At 47.0% G+C, this 22,616-nt stretch overlaps 1 protein-coding gene and 1 long non-coding RNA gene across 6 annotated transcripts in view; one reads left to right on the top strand and one right to left on the bottom strand.

The window, feature by feature from the left end:
• The window catches only part of LOC102900144, a 135,824-nt gene extending 130,615 nt beyond the window's left edge, over positions 1-5,209 (bottom strand). The window contains exon 1 of one of the 4 annotated variants that reach the window (XR_006598571.1): positions 4,935-5,209. This is a non-coding gene — a long non-coding RNA (uncharacterized LOC102900144). The remainder of the gene's footprint in view (positions 1-4,934) is intronic. The other 3 variants (XR_006598559.1, XR_006598550.1, XR_006598565.1) reach the window with 3 other exon arrangements.
• Positions 1-15,686, top strand: part of MARCHF3 (membrane associated ring-CH-type finger 3) — a 151,867-nt gene extending 136,181 nt beyond the window's left edge. For both annotated transcript variants that reach the window (XM_003980726.6, XM_045058472.1), the window contains exons 4-5: positions 8,309-8,518; positions 14,741-15,686. In XM_003980726.6, the coding sequence (XP_003980775.1) occupies positions 8,309-8,518; positions 14,741-14,899 (369 nt within the window). In that variant the 3' untranslated portion in view covers positions 14,900-15,686. The remainder of the gene's footprint in view (positions 1-8,308; positions 8,519-14,740) is intronic.
• The last annotated feature ends 6,930 nt before the right edge of the window (positions 15,687-22,616 follow it).

The following is a 22,616-nucleotide window of genomic DNA, read 5'->3' as shown; positions in this document are numbered from 1 at the left end:
AATGGGCATCTGATATTGTCTCGTTCTCATGTAGTTCAAGGTAGTAAAAAAAAAAAAAAAGGGGAGGGGGGTATTAAAAAAAAGATAGTAATTGTGACTAAAACACTAGAAAGGACCTTAAATAATTTAGTGTATTTGTCATGCTATCTCATGACCTATGGAGAAATAGATGGCATTCCACAATTATTTACATCTCAGGGGGAAAAAAAGCTTGAACAGAAAATACAGGTTTCCCACCTCATAGCAACAAAACAACATGTAGATATTTCTCTTGGAAACCTACAAAGAGCAAAATGTTCAGGAATACCATCTCCCGTCCAGAAGGCTGAACGCAGTGATCCTCAGGACTTGATGTCTACTCACCAACAAAAGTGTCTCCTTACCAACCAATTTCATTCGTCTAACTCATATTGTAAGATCATTTCTGGTCAGGGGTCCTGGCATCCAGATGTTTGCTCATTCATTTTCATTAAGCATTGACTGCATTCCAGCACTGTTCTTGGATTGAGGCATGCAATAATGAACAAAAATGAAGTCCCTGTCATCACGGAGTTCTCACTGAAGTAGGGAACAAAATGTAAACAAGGGAACAAACAAAGAGAGCATCTTGGGGCGCCTGGGTGGCGCAGTCGGTTAAGCGTCCGACTTCAGCCAGGTCACGATCTCGCGGTCCGGGAGTTCGAGCCCCGCGTCAGGCTCTGGGCTGATGGCTCAGAGCCTGGAGCCTGTTTCTGATTCTGTGTCTCCCTCTCTCTCTGCCCCTCCCCCGTTCATGCTCTGTCTCTCTCTGTCCCAAAAATAAATAAATGTTGAAAAAAAAATTTTTTTTAAATAGAGCATCTTTTCAGAGAGTGCCATAGCTCTGTAGAAAATAGAGCAAGGCACTGTTTATTGGTTCAGGAGTGTTTGCAGTGCTAAGTTACCCTCTGAGCTGAGACCTAAGTGATCGGAAGGAGCCAACCGTACAAGAATGTGGACAAAGCCTGCCTCCCATACGGGAACAGCCACAGGTAAAGGTTGGAAATGAAGGGGGAGAGGTGGTAGGAGATGTGGTCAGAGAGGTAGGCAGGTGTGAGGTCAGGTCTTCTTGTAGTCCTAGATCAAGAGTACAGACACAGTTCTGACCACTGCAGAGCCTTAAGCAAAGGTTCAAAATCCTCTGACTGATGTATGTACAAGGTCTCTCTCCCTGGTTTTGGAGCTGGACTGTAGGGAAGCCAGAATGGAAGCCGGGAGGCTATTGCCTCCCAAGTAAGAGATGATCGTGGCCCGGGGATAGAGGCAGTGGATGTGGGAAGAAGTGCACAGACGCCAGACTTATTGAAGGTGGTGCTGATAGGACTTCCTGGAGGGCTAGGCACAAGACAGAAAGGAAATGGATGGCTGAGCGACTGGGTGGGTGGTGATGTCATTCACTGAGATGGAGGAGACGTGGAGAAAAGAGAGGTTGTGAAGTTAAGTACTAAATCAAGAGTTCTGTTTCGGACGGATTGAGTTTAAGTCGCCTGTTAGTCATCTAAGTGGAGATGTTGAGCGGGCTGTTGAATATGCGCATCTGGAGCTTTGGACAGAGGCCAAGGCTGGAGAAGGACATTTTAGGATCATGAGCAAATCCTCTGTGAAGTTTTCATTTGAGGCGCATTGCTGTGAGCAGTGTCAGCATCCACTGATGGATGTCCCAAACAAGCATCTCCTCAGCTCCCCGGCATCGGAATTTCTTTCTGTGAGACTTCAGCTGTCCTGGAAATTGACTGACAGACTGGAGTTCAGGGATTGAGAACACCGGTAGGAGTATGTTTCCTTGTTTTTGTTCTCTTTTGTGCCTCCATTAACTGAAATGCATGGTTTTCATGTTTCACGGTCATTTCTAAATCATGGGAAGGACCCATCACCTACCGTCTAATCACAGCACTGCCCCTTCCACTTCGCCGCTCCCCAGGCAAGCAAGACAGCTTAGTGTAAAATGAGTTGGGCTTCAAAAATAAGACCCATCCCAAGGAAGGTAAGCCCTTGGTTAATAACTCTGCCAAGTGTCATATTAACAAGAGACACTCAAGCAGATAAACCCACATGAGACAACATTGTGAGACCATGCCTTCTTTTTCTTTTTCCTCTCCATAAATTTGTGGTGGTCCTATCAGTTGTTATCCCTTCTATCAGTTTCTCCCATTCTCGTGATGGTTTCTCATTAAGGAGATTCATGGGGAAGGCTGTAATCGATCAGAGCTATTAGCCACCAGAGTGTAATCTGGTTCTAGTACAAACTGACCTGCAGGCTGTCCTATCTACCTTGAGGATTTAAGCCGATTAACTCGGAGGCTGGGAGGCAGAATCTAATGTCCTATAGCACTGCACCCCCTTTGCCCCTACTCCCCAGGAAGGGATTTAACAAATTGACACTGTAATTATATCCGAACCCACAGTTACTCCACCTTGAAAGGAATCACTGGTGCCCGGCTCACCTTGGATGTACACTTACGGCCAGTGAGTGATGCTGTGTCACCGGTGGAATGATACTTTCATTCCCTCTGCTGTCTATGGCCCTACAGTGCTGATTACCATGGGGCGGGGCGGGGGGGTTCTGTTTTGTTTAGATGGTTGGTTGAGTGGTTGGTTTTTGTACATATTTCCAAGAGCAGATCAATCTCCGGGTTCAGGAACGAGTTAGCAATTGGAATGAGATCGCCACAGAAAAATAGGCAGCTCAGTGCCAGGGCTTTTAATGGCGCAGTCTCCCTGCTTTACGTTTCTGATGGAAGCAGAGAACAGAAGGCCGGAAGGGTGCCCAGGTTGCCGACAGATCCCCTGGAGGCCAAGGAGGTGAGCTGGCCAGGTGAGAGATGCCAAATAAATTAGTATTCTCAAACATTGGCCACAGCTAACCCCCAAGTATAAGCAGAAGACCAATGTTAATCTAAAGCCTCTTCAAGAATGATGACGGAGGGGCGCCTGGGTGGCTCAGTCAGTTAAGCGTCCGACTTCGGCTTGGGTCATGATCTCGCGGTCTGTGGGTTCGAGCCCCGCATCGGGCTCTGTGTTGACAGCTCTGAGCCTGGAGCCTGCTTCGGATTCTGTGTCTCCCTCTCTCTGCTCCGCCCCCGCTCATGCTCATGCTGTCTCTCTCTTTCTTTCTCTCTCTCAGAAATAAACATTAAAAAAAAAAATAAAAAAAGAATGATGACAGAACAGATTGTTTTGGAGCACAGTCTTTAGAGCTAGAGTACATGGACCAGAGCCAACACCAATCTTCTCTGTGCCTCAGTTTCCCTATCGGTAAAACGGTGGTGTAGTGGCACCGCCTTCAAAGATTATCGGAGAGTAAAGCAATTACTTCATGTGGCATATAAGAGAGTGCTCTGCATTTCACAAGGTGTGAGTCAACATAAGCTCCTGTCATTGATTTAGCATTGTAAACGCTGAACGTGCGAGATGCCAGTGTTCTAAAGGGTCCACCTCAGGTCAGGTCGGGTGGCAACACAGACACACAAACAAACCTGCCATTCTGCCGAAGCCTGCTCTTTTATTAAATGTTTGGGAAATGAAGATACTGCTACAGAATAGGTTTAATATTCTGTGTATAATATGTATAACTGATTAGAGAGGCAGGAGACACAGAGGAGCAAAAAACCACAGTGAACAATAATTGAGATCAACCCTTTGTCTGTTACGAATTATGCCAAAGTGAAGCTGTGATTCAATGCCCACAGATTGGACCGCATTGTGATCTGGTAAGAGAATTCACATAGAACGGAATAGTAGCCTGAGAATATTTTATAAAGTTACCACGATACCATCCTGGCCAGCCAGTCCTTCACCTACCTGATAAAACAGTAAAATGGCAGGATTTACCATATCCCACCTCGCTGAAAGCCTGCAAAAAATCTAGTGACTGCGCGTGCACACACACATACACACAAGTGCCATTCGGTGCAGAAAGAAAATGTAAGCATGGAAATCAAGGAACAGCAAAGTGAGGCTGGTTTGAATCCTGCCTCGGCCACCTACTTGCTGTCCACCCTTAGGTCAGTTATTCTTTGTTCCCCAGTGTCGGCATCTCTAAAATGGGGATGATGTTAGCACATGCTTCAGAGAGTTATTGCAAGGACTCAGGGAGATAATGCATAATAAACTCGGATTTCTAGCACTGAGCTTGCCCCAAACATCTGTCAGTACTATTTATTTATTTTTCTTTTTATTTTTTTACTGCTATAGTTTGCTAAGCACTAGCTGGACAGCTCCCTCCCTCTTCTCTCCCTGTCTCTCACTCAGGGTCCCCCTCTCTCTTTCCCAAGGTTTCGTACACAACTAATACATACATGTGTAGCTACATGGCGAATCCATGTTCATTTTAGAGAATACATACAAAGTGAAAAAAATTAAAGGCCATTCATGATTCCAACACCAAGAATAGCCACTATCTTGCTGGGTATCATTCTGGTCTTTGTCTGTGTAAATCCACTACATCTTGGTAGGTGTAAATGTCTGTGTGTATGTAACTATCTCATCATATATACAGGATCTTACTACACATTCTGTCCAGTAGAACTCTTCTCGCTCAGCAGTACATCATGTCAGGAAATATAAAATGCGCATTATCATTTGAAATTACTCGATGGTATTCTGCTCTAAGTAAATTCCATAATTTATTTTGTTTTCCTAATTTATTTAGACATCCCCCCTCTTGCTGGAAATTTGAGGTGTAATCAGATTTTCTCGGTTATAATCTCTGCTTGTATAAATATCCTGTTATCGACCAACTTGGAGGCTTTGACAGACATTCTTACTGTGGCAGAGGGTAGGGTTTTTCTCAGCAACAGATACTACCAGTGGTCCTGTTCATGGGACTTAACATTTGTGTAAAACATAAATGACACCTGGGATTCTGAAGAAGTCACCGATTTTGATATAACGCTACCTAGGGTGTAGCTTCATACCTGGGCACTTGGCTGGCTCAGTTGGTACAGCATTCAGCTCTTGATCTCAGGGTCATGAGTTCGAGCCTCAAGCTGGGCACAGAGCTTACTTTAAAAAAGAAAAGAAAAAAGAAAAACAACTTCATACTTAAATATGACCCAGCAACAAACAACATAAAAAGTTGAGCAAATTTATATGACTCATGGTCTGGATTCTGCACATTAACTATAAATATATATTTATATACATACATTTATAAACACACATATATATGTATATATTATATGTATACATACAATACATACACATATATATTATATACATATATATATACATTTATAAACACACATATGTATTTATAGCTAATAATATGCAGAGTCCAGATTTTGGGTGATAATGTATATATAAAAAGGCCTGAAAATTTTTCAAGAATATAGAAAATCACCAGCGCCTGGGTGGTTTTGTAAATTAAACAGCTGACTCTTGATTTTGGCTCAGGTCATGATCTCACAGTCGTGGAATCGAGCCCCATGCTGGACTCCGTGGTGAGCATGGAGCCTGCTTGGGATTCTTTCTCCTTCTCCCTCTACCCCTCCCCTGCCAACACTCGTTCTTATCTCTCTCTCTCTCTCTCTCTCTCTCTCTCCAAATAAATAAACATCTAAAAAAAAGAATATAGAAACTCAGAGCACAACTAGAAACTGAGAAACCAGGAACCAGCATTAGTAATAATAATCTTGCCTTTGTAATTTATCTTACACCAGACAGAGATAACTAGTGATTTGTAATTACCTCCTTCCACACCTGAGTCATTTCACTGGGTCATGTTAAGGGCCACATAGATAAGTAAAATTCTAAATTAATTTTCATAAAATGCATTCCGAATTCCCAAGCAGCAGAAATTGAGGAAAGTCTTTGCCAGTGAGGTCGGCTTGTCTGTGAACATCTGTTGCATATTTACTGAGAATTTCCTATGTTCCAGCAAGGGAGGCCAGGCTTCCAGATCTGCTTCCAGGGAAAATCTGCAAGGGGAATCAGGTTGCTGCGATTCGAGCAAAATTGTTTAAGGATCTGGATTTCTGCCTGTCTTGCAATTTTAATATTTTTCGAGTATTTTACTGATAGGACACCTGAGCAAGAGGGGAGCGATGCGAGTCCTCTCCTCAGTTTGACCTCCGAATCACCTGGAGCGATCATTTAACCTCACTGAGCCTCCATAAAATTAGGATAATCGTACCTGATTTCTCCTTTCCACCTCACAGCAATCGATATTCCCAGTGTTTAGGCAAGAAAATGTTAATTAATAAGAGCTCTTTGAATTTTTCTGAAGCTGCTGAGATGTGTAAGGTAACATGACAACAGGCAGCAGGGTCAGCATCATTCGCACTTGATCACTTAGGGATTTATGTGAAATTTTTTATAATGCAGTATTTATATTCACAGACAAGTTGCCTCCTCATTACTGAGCTGAGGTTGACTTCTTTCAGCATCTGAGCACGATGGTAAGGTGGGTTGTCCCTGGAAACTGGTATGTTGGGCACTGTGGGTCGTTTAATATTGGCCCCAGGCAAACACTCAAGGAAAGGGTACCTTTCAGAAAAGCTCTTACTTGCCTTTTACCATCTCTCCCTGCCACCCATCTCCTCTGGTCACTCCCTGAAGCTTTTGCTGGCCCTTCCATTGCTCTGTCCTCACCTTGCTTCCTCTGTCTCTTCCTCCTGCTTGACCATGGCCATCCCTTTACTCTCCACTGTGCACCATCTACTCTCATATCCCCTGTCATGATGCTTTCACTCCCACCAATGTTTTTGTGGGAACTGCAGCCCTGGCCATTTGGAATGTGTGCTCAGCAGCCCACAGTGCTTCCATTTGGGGGCCAGCCCACGGCACAGCTAAGCACCCGTTCGTTTAGGAAACAAGATGGAAAACAGACTCGGCCTGCGTCTCTTGCCACTCCCACCCCCAACTGTGCTCAACCCCCCCTCCTCTGGACCCTTTGGGCACAGCCACTACTACATGGGGTAGTGAGGCAGGGGTATTTGGAGACATGTTTCAATGCCAATCTGAAGAAAAGCCACCTGACCTCATTACTGTCGTGCACCGACACCCATACGTAAGCATGACTTTTCCCAGAATGGATTATGGAGAACATTTCAGCAGGCATTCAGCAATTCCCCAAGTGGGACAGCAACTCTGTTCCCCTCCTGTAGGAATTCTCCTCTCTGGTCTTTCAACAACCACAAAGTTTTGCCCACCCTTTTTTGGGGTTGACTCAGTCAAGAGGGCAACCCAATTAAAACGTCAGGGAGCACCCTAAGGAGGAGGTCCAGGGTCCTAACAAGGAGGGGCATCCCTCAGTTCATGGAGTCACATGAGTCACATGAGTCTCACTCTGTGGGGGATCCCCAAAACCACCATCAGCCTCCATGATTGAGTAGAAGGACTCACAGGAATCAGAAAAGCTCTTTGACTCATGGTTACAATTTATTACAGCAAAAGGACACCAACTAAAATCAGCAGAAGGAAAGGGTGAATGGACGGGGTGAAGTTCAGAAGAAACCAGGTGCGACTTCCCAGGTGTCCCCTCTCAGTAATGTCACACAAATCTGCTTAATTTTTCCAGCAACAATTTGTGACAACACATACCAAGCGTTATCAACCCAAGCCTTGGTGTCCAGGGTGTTTATTGGGGTCGGTCACATAGGCATTCAGCGCCTGCACGACTGACCTCAGCTGCTCATATTCCAGCGCCCACAGCGAACATAGGTGTTCAGCATACATCACGCTGTTGGCATAAACTATTTCATTATACTCTTACCATATGGCCCAAGGCCTCAGGCAAACAAAGACACTCGTAAAAGGCAAAATATTGCCAGGACTCAGAGCTCATTTCTGAAGAGCCAATCTTGAAAACGGGTCTTTCAGGGGAACATGCACAATTTGAGCCACCCCGGCCTGCTGAGTTAACCCTTTCCTGTAGACATCTCCCAGAGCCAAGATCCTGGAAGGCTTTGGCCACATGACAGCACTTTTTCTATCTCAGCTATTACCTTCCAGAAATAACATCCTCTCTACCTTCCCATGGGGTTGCTATTTAAAATGATAACCATCGTTTCAGAAACAGCAGGCCATCGACAGCAAGGACACTGTTCAAATTATTGTTTTTATCATCATCACTATTGTCACGTTAAATTATCACCATAGTCACTATAATCCGGTGAGGCGGGGCCTGGGAATGAGCCCTTAATGCTGCCTTGTGATCTCAGCATGGGTCAGAAGTGCCCGTTCCCAGTTTCCTGAAGAAGACAGCTTGCGGGTAGTGTATCTCCATGCCATCCTGGCATTTAACCGTGACCTTGCTTTTCTCTTCTCTCTCCTCCCTTTTCCCCGCCAGTGGCTCAGAAACCCAGGCCCCCAGCATGAGAAGCGGACTCTGTTTGGAGACATGGTGTGCTTCTTGTTCATAACTCCACTGGCCACCATCTCGGGCTGGCTCTGCCTGCGGGGCGCTGTGGACCACCTGCACTTTAGCAGTCGGCTGGAGGCCGTCGGACTGATTGCACTCACTGTCGCACTCTTCACTATTTACCTCTTTTGGACACTAGTAAGTATGGCCCACCGTCCGGGGGGGGGGGGGGGGGGTCAGAGCAGCTGGAGCTGGCTGCCCCAAGGCTGGCGCAGACTTCCCTCTTGTCCGTCACATGTCCTATCTGCCCCGTGGGAGACAGACCTGCAGGTGCTGGTGAGAGAGTCTGATGCGATTTATTACCACGTGTGTGCGTGTGTGTGTGTGTGTACGCGTAGGTGTGCTGCTGGGAAGAGCAGATCAAGTAAAGAAAAAGCCCCAGCTTCTGAGAGCCCATCAGTCAAACACACACACCCCAGACATTTCTCCCCTCCAGCGTTCTAGGACTCCATCCGTTATGAGGCATGGCGTTTCCTTTCTCTGGTTTATGTTCCTCACTTTTGCTGGGATTGTAGTGTATTATGAATGATGCATTCGGCCACCGTTGCTGTCACTGCCTGCGCACATCATGAATCCTCCTGCTGGTTATTTTCTTCTTACTTCCTGACGCAGCCTCAAGTCTTTGTTGGACGTGGGGCTGCACTTTGCCTGATGATTATTCTCTGTGTCGGGATATTGACTCTGCTGCCCATAAAAACACTCATTTATCTAGCTGAGAAGCCGCCACCAAAGAAAACCAGTTCCCAATAAGTGTGCCTGCTGTACATGAGGAAGAATTCTTAAACATCTCTGTTCTTTCCGTTCACTGAACTCATGAAGTGAGTTGATGGCTTGGGCACCAGTTGGCACGGCATTGATCTCACGCTTTATGTTTCCCTCTGGGACCCGCAGAGAAGAGCGTCACTAGCCTCTACAACAGTTTCAGAAACCAGGCCCCCTGCTTCCTGGCATTACTCTCCTGTGCCTGCTCATTTCTAATCTGAACACGTTCCATTGATATTTAATATGTATTTCCTGTCCAGAGTGTACCACTCTCATATCCCGTAGCACAGTGTGTCAGCATGTGGAAGCTTCTAGCGCCTGCTCACACTTGCTCCTTTGCTCTGCCTTCCAAACCCGGCCCCACCAGCTCCCACTCCCGCTACGAAAGAGGAAAAGAAGGGTGGAGGAGGAAGAAAGGAAAGGAAAGGAAAAGTTTTCCTAGGGGAATGCAGATGCGACCCATCTTAGATGAAAGAGGGGATTGGGTGGGAAAGGTACCTAGCAAGGGCTCTTTCAGGAGAATGAGAACATATTCTATTCCAGAAATGTTTCCAAGAGGCAGTGCTGCATGGTAAGAGCACATATGCATTTAGAATCCAAAGGCCCTGTGGTTGGACCCAAGATTTACATCCTAATAGCTGTGTAACTCTGAACAGAGTACTTAACCTCTCTGACCAGCCTTATGCAAAAAGGTGGAAGAGCAGGCGACAGCCCCTGGGTCCCGCTGCTGTGATGATTAGGCGCGGAAACTTCGGGAACATTTATCAGAGCACCCAGAACAGGCACGGGGCTTTCTTCCTCTGCATGCCCAGCCGTCTACAAGATGCAAAGCGTTTGGAGGGAAAGAAAGGCTTTCTCCCCTTTGACTGGTGCGGAAACCGCGATGCCCCGCGACAGTAGTTACTGAATCTAGACTAACTCCCTCCCTGATAAATGCTGCACCCAGCAGCCCTGGCAGGAGCCGTAAGTCAGGAGCTGACAGCACGTGGAAAGTGCCCTCCGGCAGAAACCCATTGTAAACAAGCTGTCAGGCTTCGGGAGAATATGCTGTGAAAATGTCTTAGGTAAACAAACACAGTGTCAGTCCCAGCCCGGCTGCTCAGAGGAGCCTTCCTGAAAGGGCCTCGCGGGCGCAGCGAAGGGGGACACACAGCCTCCCCACCATCTCAGACTCAGCCGGCCTGCCTCTGCAGTCTGTGCGCAGATCTGGCGCAACTCAGGGGAGCTGGGCCTTCTGGAACCTGCCGTGCGGAAACCCGTACCAGGGACCCCGGAGTCCAGGGCGCGAACCATCTCCGCCGAGATCCCGGGGAGAGGTGCCCCAGAAACGTCACTGCCCACATCACAAACCACTTGAGCTCCATGCATAGTCAAAAGCCGGATGAGAGCTGAGTCCACGCTCAGCGTTAGGAAGACATCCAGGGTGGCACTTATAATTAGCTCCCGTTGAGAGGTGGGGAGCAGGGGGGCAGGGGGGGCGGTGCTGTGACCCGGGGGAAGCCCCTCAGCTCACCGCGTCCCTGATGGAACCAGCACTCAGCACAGAAACCGGTTAAGGCACAGAATGGAATGAATGAGTGATCTGTCTCCTCTGGCTTGCTCCCAGCCCGATGGGGTAGTCATTTGAATTCTCCTTATAACACGGGGAAACCTTCTGTAGGACATTGTCCAACAAGGGTCACTGCCGGCTGGCTGAGCCGCAGCCCAAATAGCCTACGGTAGCCTGAGGGGGTTGAATGTGACCCCGTGCCCAGTCCTGCTCCGCATCCCATTTGCTCACACAGCCCACCTCCGCGGTACAGCCAGAGTTCAGGGAGCGGCAGTCCGTTTCTGGGAAGGTGACTTACAAGGCCCTGGCCCCATCAGCAAGCCTCAATCACGCCAAAACCTCTGGAGAGAAAGGGCAGAATAAAAAATCCGTAACGAGATTTCCCAAACCCTGCCGTGACGTTACAGTAGACCTTAGGTAACAGCCTGTCCCCTCTCTGACAGGGAGAGGTGGATGCTGATGTATTCTAGCCCTCCTTGCCCAGTCTGTGACCACAGCGCTTCGCAGGATCTGGTCCACAACAGGTTAATAAATACCCTTTGGACAAAGAAATGAATACACCTTAAGAAACCCACCCCAAAAGGAACAGTATTTTTAGAATAGTGGCCCTGTGCTCTTGCTTCCTCCTTTCCCCTTAAAACCTCAGACATTTGGGCCGCCTGGGTGGCTCAGTTGGTTAAGCATCCGACTTACGATGTAGGCTCAGGTTATGATCTCGCAGTTCATGGGATGGAGCCCCCAGTCAGGCTCCATGCTGACAGGGCAGAGCCTGCTTGGGATTTTCTCTCTCTCAAAATAAAAAATTAAAAACTCACACATTTAAGAAATATCTAAACGAAGTTCCTAATGTTACAGTTGCCACAGCTTCTTTTTGGTTTGTGTTGTTTATTTTTCCGTCACTGCCTGTTTTTTTTCTCTAAAGCAAACCTCCCTTCTTCCTATTCTGCCCCACTGCAGGGAGGGGGCGTCTTGGAGCTCTTGGTCCAGGCTCAGCATGAACCCAGGGCAAGCGCAAACCCAAGGCCCCGTCTGCATCATGCCCCAATCTATTTTACTGTCCCCCGATAAGAAGTCATCTTTATATGATGCTTTCTTCTTATTGATTGAATTTGCCTGCAGACTGTGATGGTTAACGGCAATGAAGATAGATTAATGCATAATAAGATCTCATTCGTTTGTCTCAACAAGCGGGCTGATTTTTGTACCTCCTGGCCAAGGCACCAGGAGAACTGCTAAGTTGTTGACTCCTGGGTCGCCTGAAGCAGTGCTTCTCAGGCTGGAATGTATCTGTGAATCACCTAGGGATCTTGTTAAAATGCACGCTCTGATTCCTTAGGTCTGGGTGGAACCCAAAATTCTGATGTTCTAACAAGCTCCCAGGTGATGCAACCTGCTGCTGACCCCCCGCCACATTGAGAGCAAGGGAAACAGCCCTGTTTTTCTCTTTTTCCCCCAGTTCCCCTGTGTCTAAGAAGGAGCGTCACAAAACCGTCTTCCTTTCCATATTTAACACATCAAAAATAACAGGCCGAGAACACTAGCGCACGTGAGGCACTGTGCTAAGTGCTTTCTGTGCACTCTGAGATACCACCATTCACATTTTGCAGCTGAGGAAACTCAAGCTTGGGGATGGTAAGCAACCCTCCCAAATGTGGAGCCGCTAGGCAGAGGATGGGATTCAAGCCTGGGGTGCCTGGCCCGAGAGCCCAGGGTCTGCTCCCAGCATCAGAAAAGGAGCTATCTGCAGACGCCCACAGCTATTTCTCTGCTTACTGAGGTCCAGCATGCACGGCTCTTTAACATACAGAAGGGTCTCTTTTGTTTTTTAAGTTTATTTATTTTTGAGAGAGACAGGGACAGCATAAGCAGGGGAGGAACAGAGAGAGAAACACAGAGAGAGAGAGAGAGAGAGAGAGAGAGAGAGAGAGAGAGAGAATCCCAAGCAGGCTCCCTGCCATCAGCACAGAGCCCAACATGGGGCTTGAACTCACGAACCCATGGGTCGAAACCAAGACTCGGATGTTTAACCGACTGAGCCACCCAGGCACCTCGGGTCTCTTTTTTGTTTATTTATTTTGAGAGAGAGAGAGAGCGCGAGGGTGAGTGTGCATGCGAGAATGAGCGGGGGAGGGGCAGAGAGGGAGAGAGATCCCACTGCCCCCCTACCTGCTCCCACCCCGACGTCAGACTCACAAACCGTGAGATCATGACCCGAGCGAAAATCACTAGTAGGACACACAGCAGACTGAGCCACCCAGGCACCCCCAGAAGAAAGGTCTCTTGATTGGAAACCCAGCTTTGCTATAGTATTTCCAGATTCCCGACTTCCAGGACTGCCAAAGCTCTTTGTTAAGTACTTGTCTGCATTCTCCTCTGTCCCTGCTCTTAGCCCCGAGCAGCGGGCTTTCCAGCCTACCTCTCTCACATTCATGAGTAGCACCAAGCAGCAGCAGGACAGAATAGATACATGAGAATCAAGCTTAAGGAAAAAAAAAAAAAAACCTGATCCACTTTGGCATGTTCAGGGCCTTTTGGAGAAAAGCACATCTGTGTGAGTTGAGAAGCTTATATTTTCGTATCCAAATCTCACTGGCACTCAGCCTGTGGCATCTGCTTTCTAGCCTCAGAAATTTGAGCTAGCGGCCGTGAATTTCATGATCCTGCCAGACGACTGGTAAGCCCTTTCTGATCAAGGGCCTGTGCTCTCCTCTGCTTGAGAAACACTGAGGTCCAACCATAGGTCAGCCCTCTGATTACCATAGATCCTGTGCCGGGATCATCCCAAACCGCCCACCCCAGATTATTAAACAGCCCATACCGGGTCATTTGTCAGCCTAAGCTCACGGGCATCTTCCTTCCCAGCACCTACCTCGTCATCTGGATGCTCCCAAACTGGAACCTACCCCCAGTGTTAAAGACAGTTTATGCATCTTCAAAAGTACAGACTCTGAACTGCCTGGGCAGTCCATCAATGCTGTAAGCTAGCCTTCTCCAAAACAAACCACAGATGTGTCTCATTCCAGTGTATTTACATGGGAAGCAAGTACTTTTCGGCGGAGTTATGCCACAATTGGCCATCAGTTGACTGCTTATAATGTTGTGTATTCTATAAGAGAGGCTTGAATCTGAAGCAGTGGTGCAATCAGAAAGCATAGGATATTTATTCACTCAGCAAACTCTACTGAGCAACTTCCTAAGTGCCAGGCGCGTGCTAGGTGCTAGGCTTACACAGGCGAACACAACTGAAACCATGCTCTCAAGATGCTTCTGGAGCAGGGAGACAGAGAAACAAATACACTAAGGTACAGAGCACTCGATGCAATGCTGAGGTAGGCACAAGGCATTGCAGATGCCCACGGAAGTTGAACCTACCCCAGGCTCTGGCTCAAGAAGAATTTATCAAGGGACCTGGCGCCCATGCCAAAGCATCCCCACTGGAAGCCATAGAACACCGTAGCTACAAGCAGTTGGAGTTCACCCATCAGGGCCAGCTAGTACAGTTGTACAGGTTGTGCATGGCACAATTCGAAGGGTACATTTGCTAGTCTGAATATTGAACTGTGCAGAGTCCAACCTGCAGGAGGATACATGAGCATCCCTCTCATTTAACCTGAAGACCAGAAAGACACATTGCCATATCCCACACCTCGGGGAGGGCTAGCACTATACCCACTCTGCCCAACTGCTTGTGGCTAACTTGCTTCACAACTGACGCTTTGGGGCCCAAACACTACTACCCCAAAACTAAATCCAGACTCCAAAGGAACCTCATTTCCTCTTCATATCCTAATTTTATCCAGTATTATGGGGAATGGAGGAAGCCACCCTGGGAGCCCTGCGTGTGCCCACACATGGGTGTTCTCTGGTTGGTCCCAACCTCCCAACCCTCAGCCACTTGCAAGAGCCGTTTTGCCCATGCGGCCCGCCCCGCTGTACCACCGCCAGCTGTTCAGAGCTGTTTTTGTAAACGACGTTCTCTGTTCCTTGGTTTGATTCTCGGCTTCTGCTTACCTGAAACCTTCCCTTATTTTTTCCTCTCCTGACCCCAGGTGTCATTTCGATACCACTGTCGATTGTACAACGAATGGCGTCGGACCAATCAGAGAGTGATTCTCCTCATTCCAAAGTCTGTCAGCGTACCTTCTAACCAGCAGTCCCTGCTGGGCCCCCATTCTGTCAAGAGGAACTCTAAGGAGACCATTGTTTGAGGCTTGTGTGGTTGGTCGGTTGGCTCGTTGTTTGGGGTTTTGGAAGTCTCCGCACGGGGGCCATGCACTGAGCCACTCCCGAACCCCTCCTTAAGCCGTGGGTCTCAGAACACCCTGAGCCTTGTGAGCACATCGCCCCAGCAACGGACTCGGCCGGAAGAGAGCAGATGCTGTTTGACTTCAAATCATGGATGCTGCAATCCCGTGATACTTGCTCAGCTGCCAAACATGCTTATTTAGCAGATACTATGTGGGATTTTCTGAACACCTCTTTAACATATGAGGAAGGTTGTCCTGCTAAAGATGCAATTCAATGCTTCCTTTTTTATTACTATTTCAAATATATATATATATATATAAGTATATATATTAAAGTCAGATGATAATTACAGTCGAAAAAGCCAACGTTACAACTGGTTTCTTGGTTTGGATGAGTTTGGTTTGGGTTAGTTTATGCGTTTCCCAGTTTCTACTGTAGATTCTTTGGGGGTAATTTGATAACTTGAGTGGTCTTTTTCATTGCCTTCTTCTCTCTCACTCAAGGGGACAGCGTAATGGCTACAGAACAAGGCCTATTTGGAGGATGTTTTGTACTAAACTTCATTTATTCCGTTTTTAAAGGGGAAAAAAGGTGTGGCAACTCTCCCTACAGTGAACTGTTTATTTAAATTTCATTAAGGAGGGAAAGAAAATTACGGCGAGAAGCAGGCTCCTTTCGAATTGTTTGATACTGCCAGCTGATAAAAGCTATTTTCTAATAATAAATATCCAGTGTGTGAAAGACAAACCCCGCTGATTGCAACATTCTTTTTTTAATTATAAAACCTGTGAAGTTTCCCCAAAGTAGGTTTTAAAAAGAAAAGAAAAAAAAAAAAAAAAGACAAGCAAAAAGGTTGGTGTTCTTACTCCCATCTCGTTTAGTGCATGTCTTAATTCTGCCTTCACAAGGAACTGGTGGATCATTAGACATTTCTAGGAACCCTGGACCTGTTTTGCATATCAATTAGCATTCCCATTGCTCTATTGAATTTCTAGCTTAACAGGTAGATGTGGCAAAAAACCTGTCCTAGCAGCCTATGGTCCCTTTGTCTGATTTCTTTAAAAAACGCATCCCACACAGTGCCTTCCCCCAACCATGAGCCAATGCAGTCACAGGCTGAAACAGACCTTTGCTAAGGACTTCCCTGTCCCTGTTTTACCCACCACTGTGTAAAGGCTCTAAACTGCACCCTGCATTTGTAGCCACTGAAACCACGGGGCACATGTGTCGTCTGAGGAAAGCCCTTGCTGGCGCTGGCTCCCCCATCCGCCTGCCTGCCGCCTACCCACACGCCCAGGAGGAGAAGGCGGAGCCCAGCGTTGGGGAATGCTTAAAATATAGATTTCTAGAACATGACCCACATTCTGAATATCGCTCCAGCTTCTGCCTTATGCTCCCCAAGTGGGAGAGCGGAAAAGTGCAAAGGAACAGGCGGCCAGGAGGGGAATGATTTTTGTGTGCAGATCGATCAAGCGGATGCAGGTGTCACCTTTGTCTGCCGAGCACCCCCCCTCCCGTTCACAGACTGCTCCCCGAGCTGCCTGGGGAGGGAAACAGCTGTACCGCTCTCTGCTGCAAAACTCAGATGTGCTTTATGGCTGATGACAATAGATTTCCTCCCCACCACGCTCCCCTTCGACACTCCGTTCCAGTAATCTACGCCTCAGCCCTTCTGTTTGTTCGGCCCTGCTCACCCCTCCAGGCTGTCATTAGCTGCACCGCCATCAACCGTTTCTTAATTGACCTTTTTAAAATGCTGGACACCACTGGCTGCATGCAGCTGTCACACATTAAATTTCCAGAGCCAAGAGTCCAACTTGGTAGCTTGTGAACTACAGCCCTGTAATAGATTGGATAAATAACATCCACCCAGCCCTGGTCCCTGAGCTGTCAGGTTAACCAGCGACACCTCTCAGTTGAATGGCACAAGCAGTCATGAGAGGACCAGCCCCCTTCTCCTCCCGGCTCCTTCCGTGAATTAAGGAAGTGAGAGACTCCTGGGATCATTTCCTGTTGAGGTTGGCTGCAGGGAGTCCCTGCCATCTTGGTTCATGAGATGAGATACATTGACTCAAAATATCAAAGGCAGACAGGTGCCCAGCAGTTCGCTGAGGCCCCTGCACTGGGAAGGTTGGCACGTTGGTACTGGGTCTGTGCCGAGTCCAAATGCAAGGAGTAGATTGCTTGCAGGGTGGTGGGCAGGACACTCCTGGGAGCCCAGAGTAGCATCAGTGCCTTGCTTCCTGGGCCAGCAGCTTGGGTCCTCCTCAGGAGAGAGACCCTGAGCTCTAGCAGCCCAGCACCCATCTGAGATCCTCAAAGTTCTTGATCCACTCTTGGCCCTTTATGACATCATTCAAGGTTAGAGAGCATAAGGAACTGCAGCACGTGCACAAGGCACCAGCCAAGAGGCCGGGGACAGGTGGGGACTGCCGTCCAGGCTCTGTGTCTGTCACCAAGCCAAGTTGCACCTGCCTGGAAGAAGGGGTGCAGAGGTGCTGCACTGGTCACTGCCAGCCTTGACCTCTTGCTTTGATTCTTTCTTTTTGAAAAGTCAAGAATGAAGCAGGGTGAAGAATGAGGAGGGGCAAGTAAAGGATCCTGGGGATTCACAGCTTCCCTTCCTTCAACTTCTTCAACAGCCCTCTCTTCTCCCTCTTTGCTGTACCCTGTCCTAACCTTATGTCTTAAGGATATAGGGTAGAGACAAATGTGTGTCACAGTGAAGCCAGAGGGGAAAGGGGCAGCGGAGACAAATCCAGTGCATTCTTGCCTGCCCCAGGTGTGTGTGTGTGTGTGTGTGTGTGTGTGTGTGTGTGTGTGTGTACATGCTTCTGCATGTTCACATCTGGGGAATACAGAGCACACGGAAGGTTCACACAAATTCTACAGCTCAGACTACTGAGCAGAAGCTCAGACGAGCTAGAAAATCCAATGGAGGGAAAAAATAAATGACATGACTTAGAAGTTACTTGTATTTGTCTTCCGTGGCCTGGTCTCCCTTTCCTGTGCCACAGTGCCATGGACTATCACTTACAGCTGGACTGAAGCCACAGTTACTTCATCTTTAGTGAAAGTGACTCATCTGAGGGCGTAGAGGAGCCACGGAGAAAAGGAAAGAGAAAAAGCAGCCTGCTGACCTGCACTTGGGCCACTGGCCAGCTGGAGGCTCCACTTTCATCCCAGGCAAACACTTCGTCTTCAGTCTTTCTCACCAGGGAGAATCCCAAGGCGGAAAGAATCTGAGGACAAAAGATACCTGGGAAAGGAAATTGGCACATTCTTCCTTTCCTCCTTGATTTATAATGTTCCCAGAAGCTACCCGAAGTCAGCCACACAGCTCTAAGACCTAAAGCTGGATGAGAGATGCAGGTGGTGATTCCGAAGCCATGAATGGGACAGGAGGTGGACTTGTGGGTAAGTACAGAGTTCAGGATTATTTCTGGACCAGATGTCGGGACATGGATGCACCTGGCTGGATGCCATCCCTCCTGGCCAAGCACGTGGAGGGTCTATGGTCTGCCAGGCTGCCGCGAGAGACCTGGGACTGTGGAGGCTGGAGTCACAAGAAATGTGTACTCCAAGGCCATGCTTGGGCAAATGCATGCTCTCTGCAAAATGGGTCAGTTCTGCAAAAATGCACGGGCCGGTATATTCTACCGGCATCTAGTGCCTGGGATTTGGAGTTCTCAGTGTCGAGGGATTGGCTCTTTTCCCTTGTTGATTAGTTGTTGTGGGGTGATTCCAACTCTCTGCTTCCCAGGTCGATAGAGTGGGAGAGAACCAGCCCTGAATCAGGCAACCTAACATTGAGCCTGGCTCTACTGTGTCCCTGCTACTGACTGAACAAGTGACCCCACCTACCTGCGCCTCAGTTTTTTGCCTCTGTAAAATGGGGCAATACCTACCTCAGACAATCCTTGTGAGATTGGTAGGGCTTAGCTCCCAATAGTTGATGAATGAATGGCAATACCCCTTCTGCCCCCTTCAGTCCACTCACTGTGGCTGATGTGTGGGTTATTCTGCCCTAGCTTGGGTTTTGCCAAACGACTTTAATAAATGATTTGAAGGACCATAAACAAATAGTTTAAAAATCCTTTTCAAAAAGAAGAGGGATTGCTTTTAAATGATCAAGAGATATTTACTGAGCACACTGTGCCTGGAATAAAAACTAAGAGACCCTTCTGGAGGCTGAAATTACTGACTTGATTGAGATCTTTGAATCATGTGTAGATTTCAGTTACCCTTGCATTTCCTGACACTGGAGACTATGGCTAATTGAGAATTCATCACAGATGAAAAAAAAAATTTTTTTTTTTTTTGCTAGTTCTGGATCTAGTGCTACAGAGGAAAACAAATATAGTCTATCAGTTGTCTGTGTTCCCAGAAATGAGGAACTCATGAGTCACTGAGCTCATACATCTAGTGCCTTCGCAGAGACTCTGAATTTTGTGCACAAAGACAACACCAGATCAGCTTCGGAGCCCTGCTTCTTTTGAGAAACTCCTTTTCAGACACACTTTTCACCTACACCATCCACAGTTACCGTATTAAGGAAATGAATACATGAACCCTATCCAACGTTTTATTTTATCATATTTGTGAAGGCCAGATGCAAAGACCTGAGTTAATCATACGTTTAGTCCCTGACAACTTCTGTCACCATCAGCCTAGACGGGTCCTTCTTCTGTTTTATTCTACAAGTATGTACCTAGAGCCAAACTCTTTGTGCCTAACAAACCACACCAAAATTCAGCGCTCTAAGACCACTATTTCATTGCATTTCACCATTCCATGGGTTGGCTAGGGCTCAGCCAGGCGGTCTGTGGGCGGCGCCCCTTCTGTGCACTTGGATGTCTCAGTCAGATGGTCCAGGTGCTCCTTCCATGTGTGGCCTTGCCTCTTCACCTGGCATCTCAACTTCAAAGGCCCCTCTCTTTCCATGGCAGCTCAGGGCTCTAAGAGGGAAGAAGCTTCTGTCCTGCATAAGGCCTGGGCTTGGAAGTCCTGGAGCTGTCCCCCCCCTTGAATTCTACCGGTCAAAGCAGTGACAAGCCCTGCCTGCTGACAGGAGGGGCAGAATCATTTGGGGCTGTCTTTGCATCTTTGCACATCCACTACCAGACCCTTAGAACAGAGGCAGAAGCTTAACCTGGGAATTTAGTTACTTGCCCAAGGTAACAGAGCTAGTAAGAGGCAGATCTGGGATTCAGAACCGGACTCTGGAGTCCATGTTGCCAACCACTATGCCTTGATGCCTCTCAGCTTCTATTTTATGGTGGTTTCCCTTTCATTCCTGGTCTCCACTCTCATCTCTTCCCTTCCTTAGGCATCCAGTCAACAAAATATGCAGAGAACTTTGTACTAGATGTCTTAATTTACAAAAAAGGTGATTATGCTATAAATCTCATTCTTTACCCACCCCACTCCCCACTTAACACTATGTTCTTAAGATCTGTGTTGCTTCATGTGTGCCTAGGTCACTGTTTCTAATGGTTGCTTGGGATTCCATTTCATGTTTCTATTCCCTTTGTGCTACCACCAACTCCCTGACCCAGCCAACAGGGCCCTGAAACAGACACCCGGGTAGTCATCTCCTTCCAGTCCTGCTGGAAGATTCCTCTGGACTGGTATGCATGCATGGGAATGCCAGGTTCTAGGACACTGACATGGTTAATTTCACTATGTTTGAATTGTTCTCCAGAAGGAATACACCACTTAAGACACTACCCTGTAGCAGCTGAGTTTTGCAATTTCTCTGCTAGCTAGTCTTTACTTTGGGGCCAATCTGACCATACAAACCTGTGTCTCATTGCTTGTATATGTGCAAATGCACACTTTTAATTTTGCCTACCAGGTTGGTGATCTTCCCCTTTATATTTTCCCTAGTCAGTTCAATGTGCTTCCATTTGTCATTTGTTCAACTCTCTCTTAACTTTGCCTGTGCTATATATACTTTGTTAAACAGAAATCCTTAACTTGGACATAGCCAGATCTGGTTGTCATCATGTACTCTGTACTATGAGTGGTCTTACTGAAATTTAAACGTCTTTTTTTTTTTTTTTAATTTTATATAGAGAGAGATCATGAGTTGGGGACAGGGGCAGAGGAAGAGAGAGAGAATCTCAAGCAGGCTCCACACTCAGCACAGAGCCTGATGGAGGGCTCAATTCCATGACCCTGGGATCATGACCTGAGCCTAAATCAAGAGTCAGAAGCTCAACCGACTGAGTCACCCAGGTGCCTCAACAAGTCCTTTTTCATTATAAAATCACAAAGACGGTTTCCCAGATTTTCTGCCTTTATGGTTTCATGTTTCACCCTTAGGCTTCTGAACTATCTGGAGTTTACCTCTGTGCAGGATATGAGACAGGGATCCAGCTTTATCTCCCTAAGTTCCCCTCGCCTTCCACAAAACAATCTCCCCTTTTGTCATTCACTTGTGGTGTCACCTGTGTCGTATACCCAGTTCCATGTAGACATGGGTCTGTTTCTGCAGTCTCAATCTGTGACTTTTGTCTACTGCTGTGGCCCTGCATTACCTCGCTGTTCTTCTCCCTATGGCTTCATCCTGAGCCTCGGCATCTAGTGGAATGAGCAACCCTATCCCCTGCCAATTTCGCTCTACTTTTTTTTTTTTTTCAAAACTGACTCGGTTATTTATAGACAAGCTTTTAATTCTTGTGCATAAATTTTAGAACAGTTTTGTTAACTCGTTTAAAAGGTCCTGATGGAATTTTGATTGGAATTGTAGTGAACTTATACATTAATTTCATGAAAATTGCCCTCTTTGCAATTTTTAGCAATCCCATATGATGAAAATAGCATAACACCACTTATTTAAGTGTTCTCGGTGTCCTGAAACAGAGTTGTAATCATTGTCAGTAAAATTCTTGTGTCCTTTGCTAGTTTCATTCTTAAACACCTTTAGTCGTATTGCTACTGTAAATGGTACCTTTTCTTTTTTTGAAATTTTGTAATGTTTTTATTTATTTTTGAGAGAGAGACAGAGTGCGAGTAGCAGAGGGGCAGATAGAGAGGGAGACACAGCATCTGAAGCAGGTTCCAGGCTCTGAGCTGTCAGCACAGAGCCTGACGCAGGGCTTGAACTCACGAACCGTGAGACCATGACCTGAGCCAAAGTTGGACACTTAACTGACGGAGCCACCCAGGCACAGTATCTTATTTCTATTTTGTATCTTATTTTCCTATTTTCTATTCTCTTTTCTTGTTGGCTAGTATTATCCTGTACTAGCATCTTGGCTGAACCTGCTGTTAGTTCTTGAAGGTTGCTGATTCCCTTCTAAGCCTGCTCTTCCCTGGCCGGGTGCAGTGGCCAGGTCCTCTCGGACCCTTCCATGGCAGTCATGACAGCAGGCACACTGGCTGGATTCCAAGTCTTAATGAGGGGTCAGAGTTTCTCCACCAAAGACACTTGCTATACGTTTTTCTTCTATCATTTTGTTGAGTTTCTGTTTCCTTTCTATTTCTAGTACTTTGTGAATTTTTACATCATTATTTTAAATACCACACTGAACTAGTAATAATAACTACGCCTGACTTTCTACTACCTTAATCCAAGTAGTAAGACTTGCTACTGTTAAGCCATCCTTTTGATCTTGGATCAATCTTACTTAAGATTTTGTACATCCCATGGCACCTGGGTGGCTCCATCCA

This window comes from Felis catus, chromosome A1 (genome assembly GCF_018350175.1).
Source record: "Felis catus isolate Fca126 chromosome A1, F.catus_Fca126_mat1.0, whole genome shotgun sequence".
Lineage (NCBI taxonomy): Eukaryota > Metazoa > Chordata > Mammalia > Carnivora > Felidae > Felis > Felis catus.
This window is presented reverse-complemented; position numbering and strand designations above follow the sequence as displayed.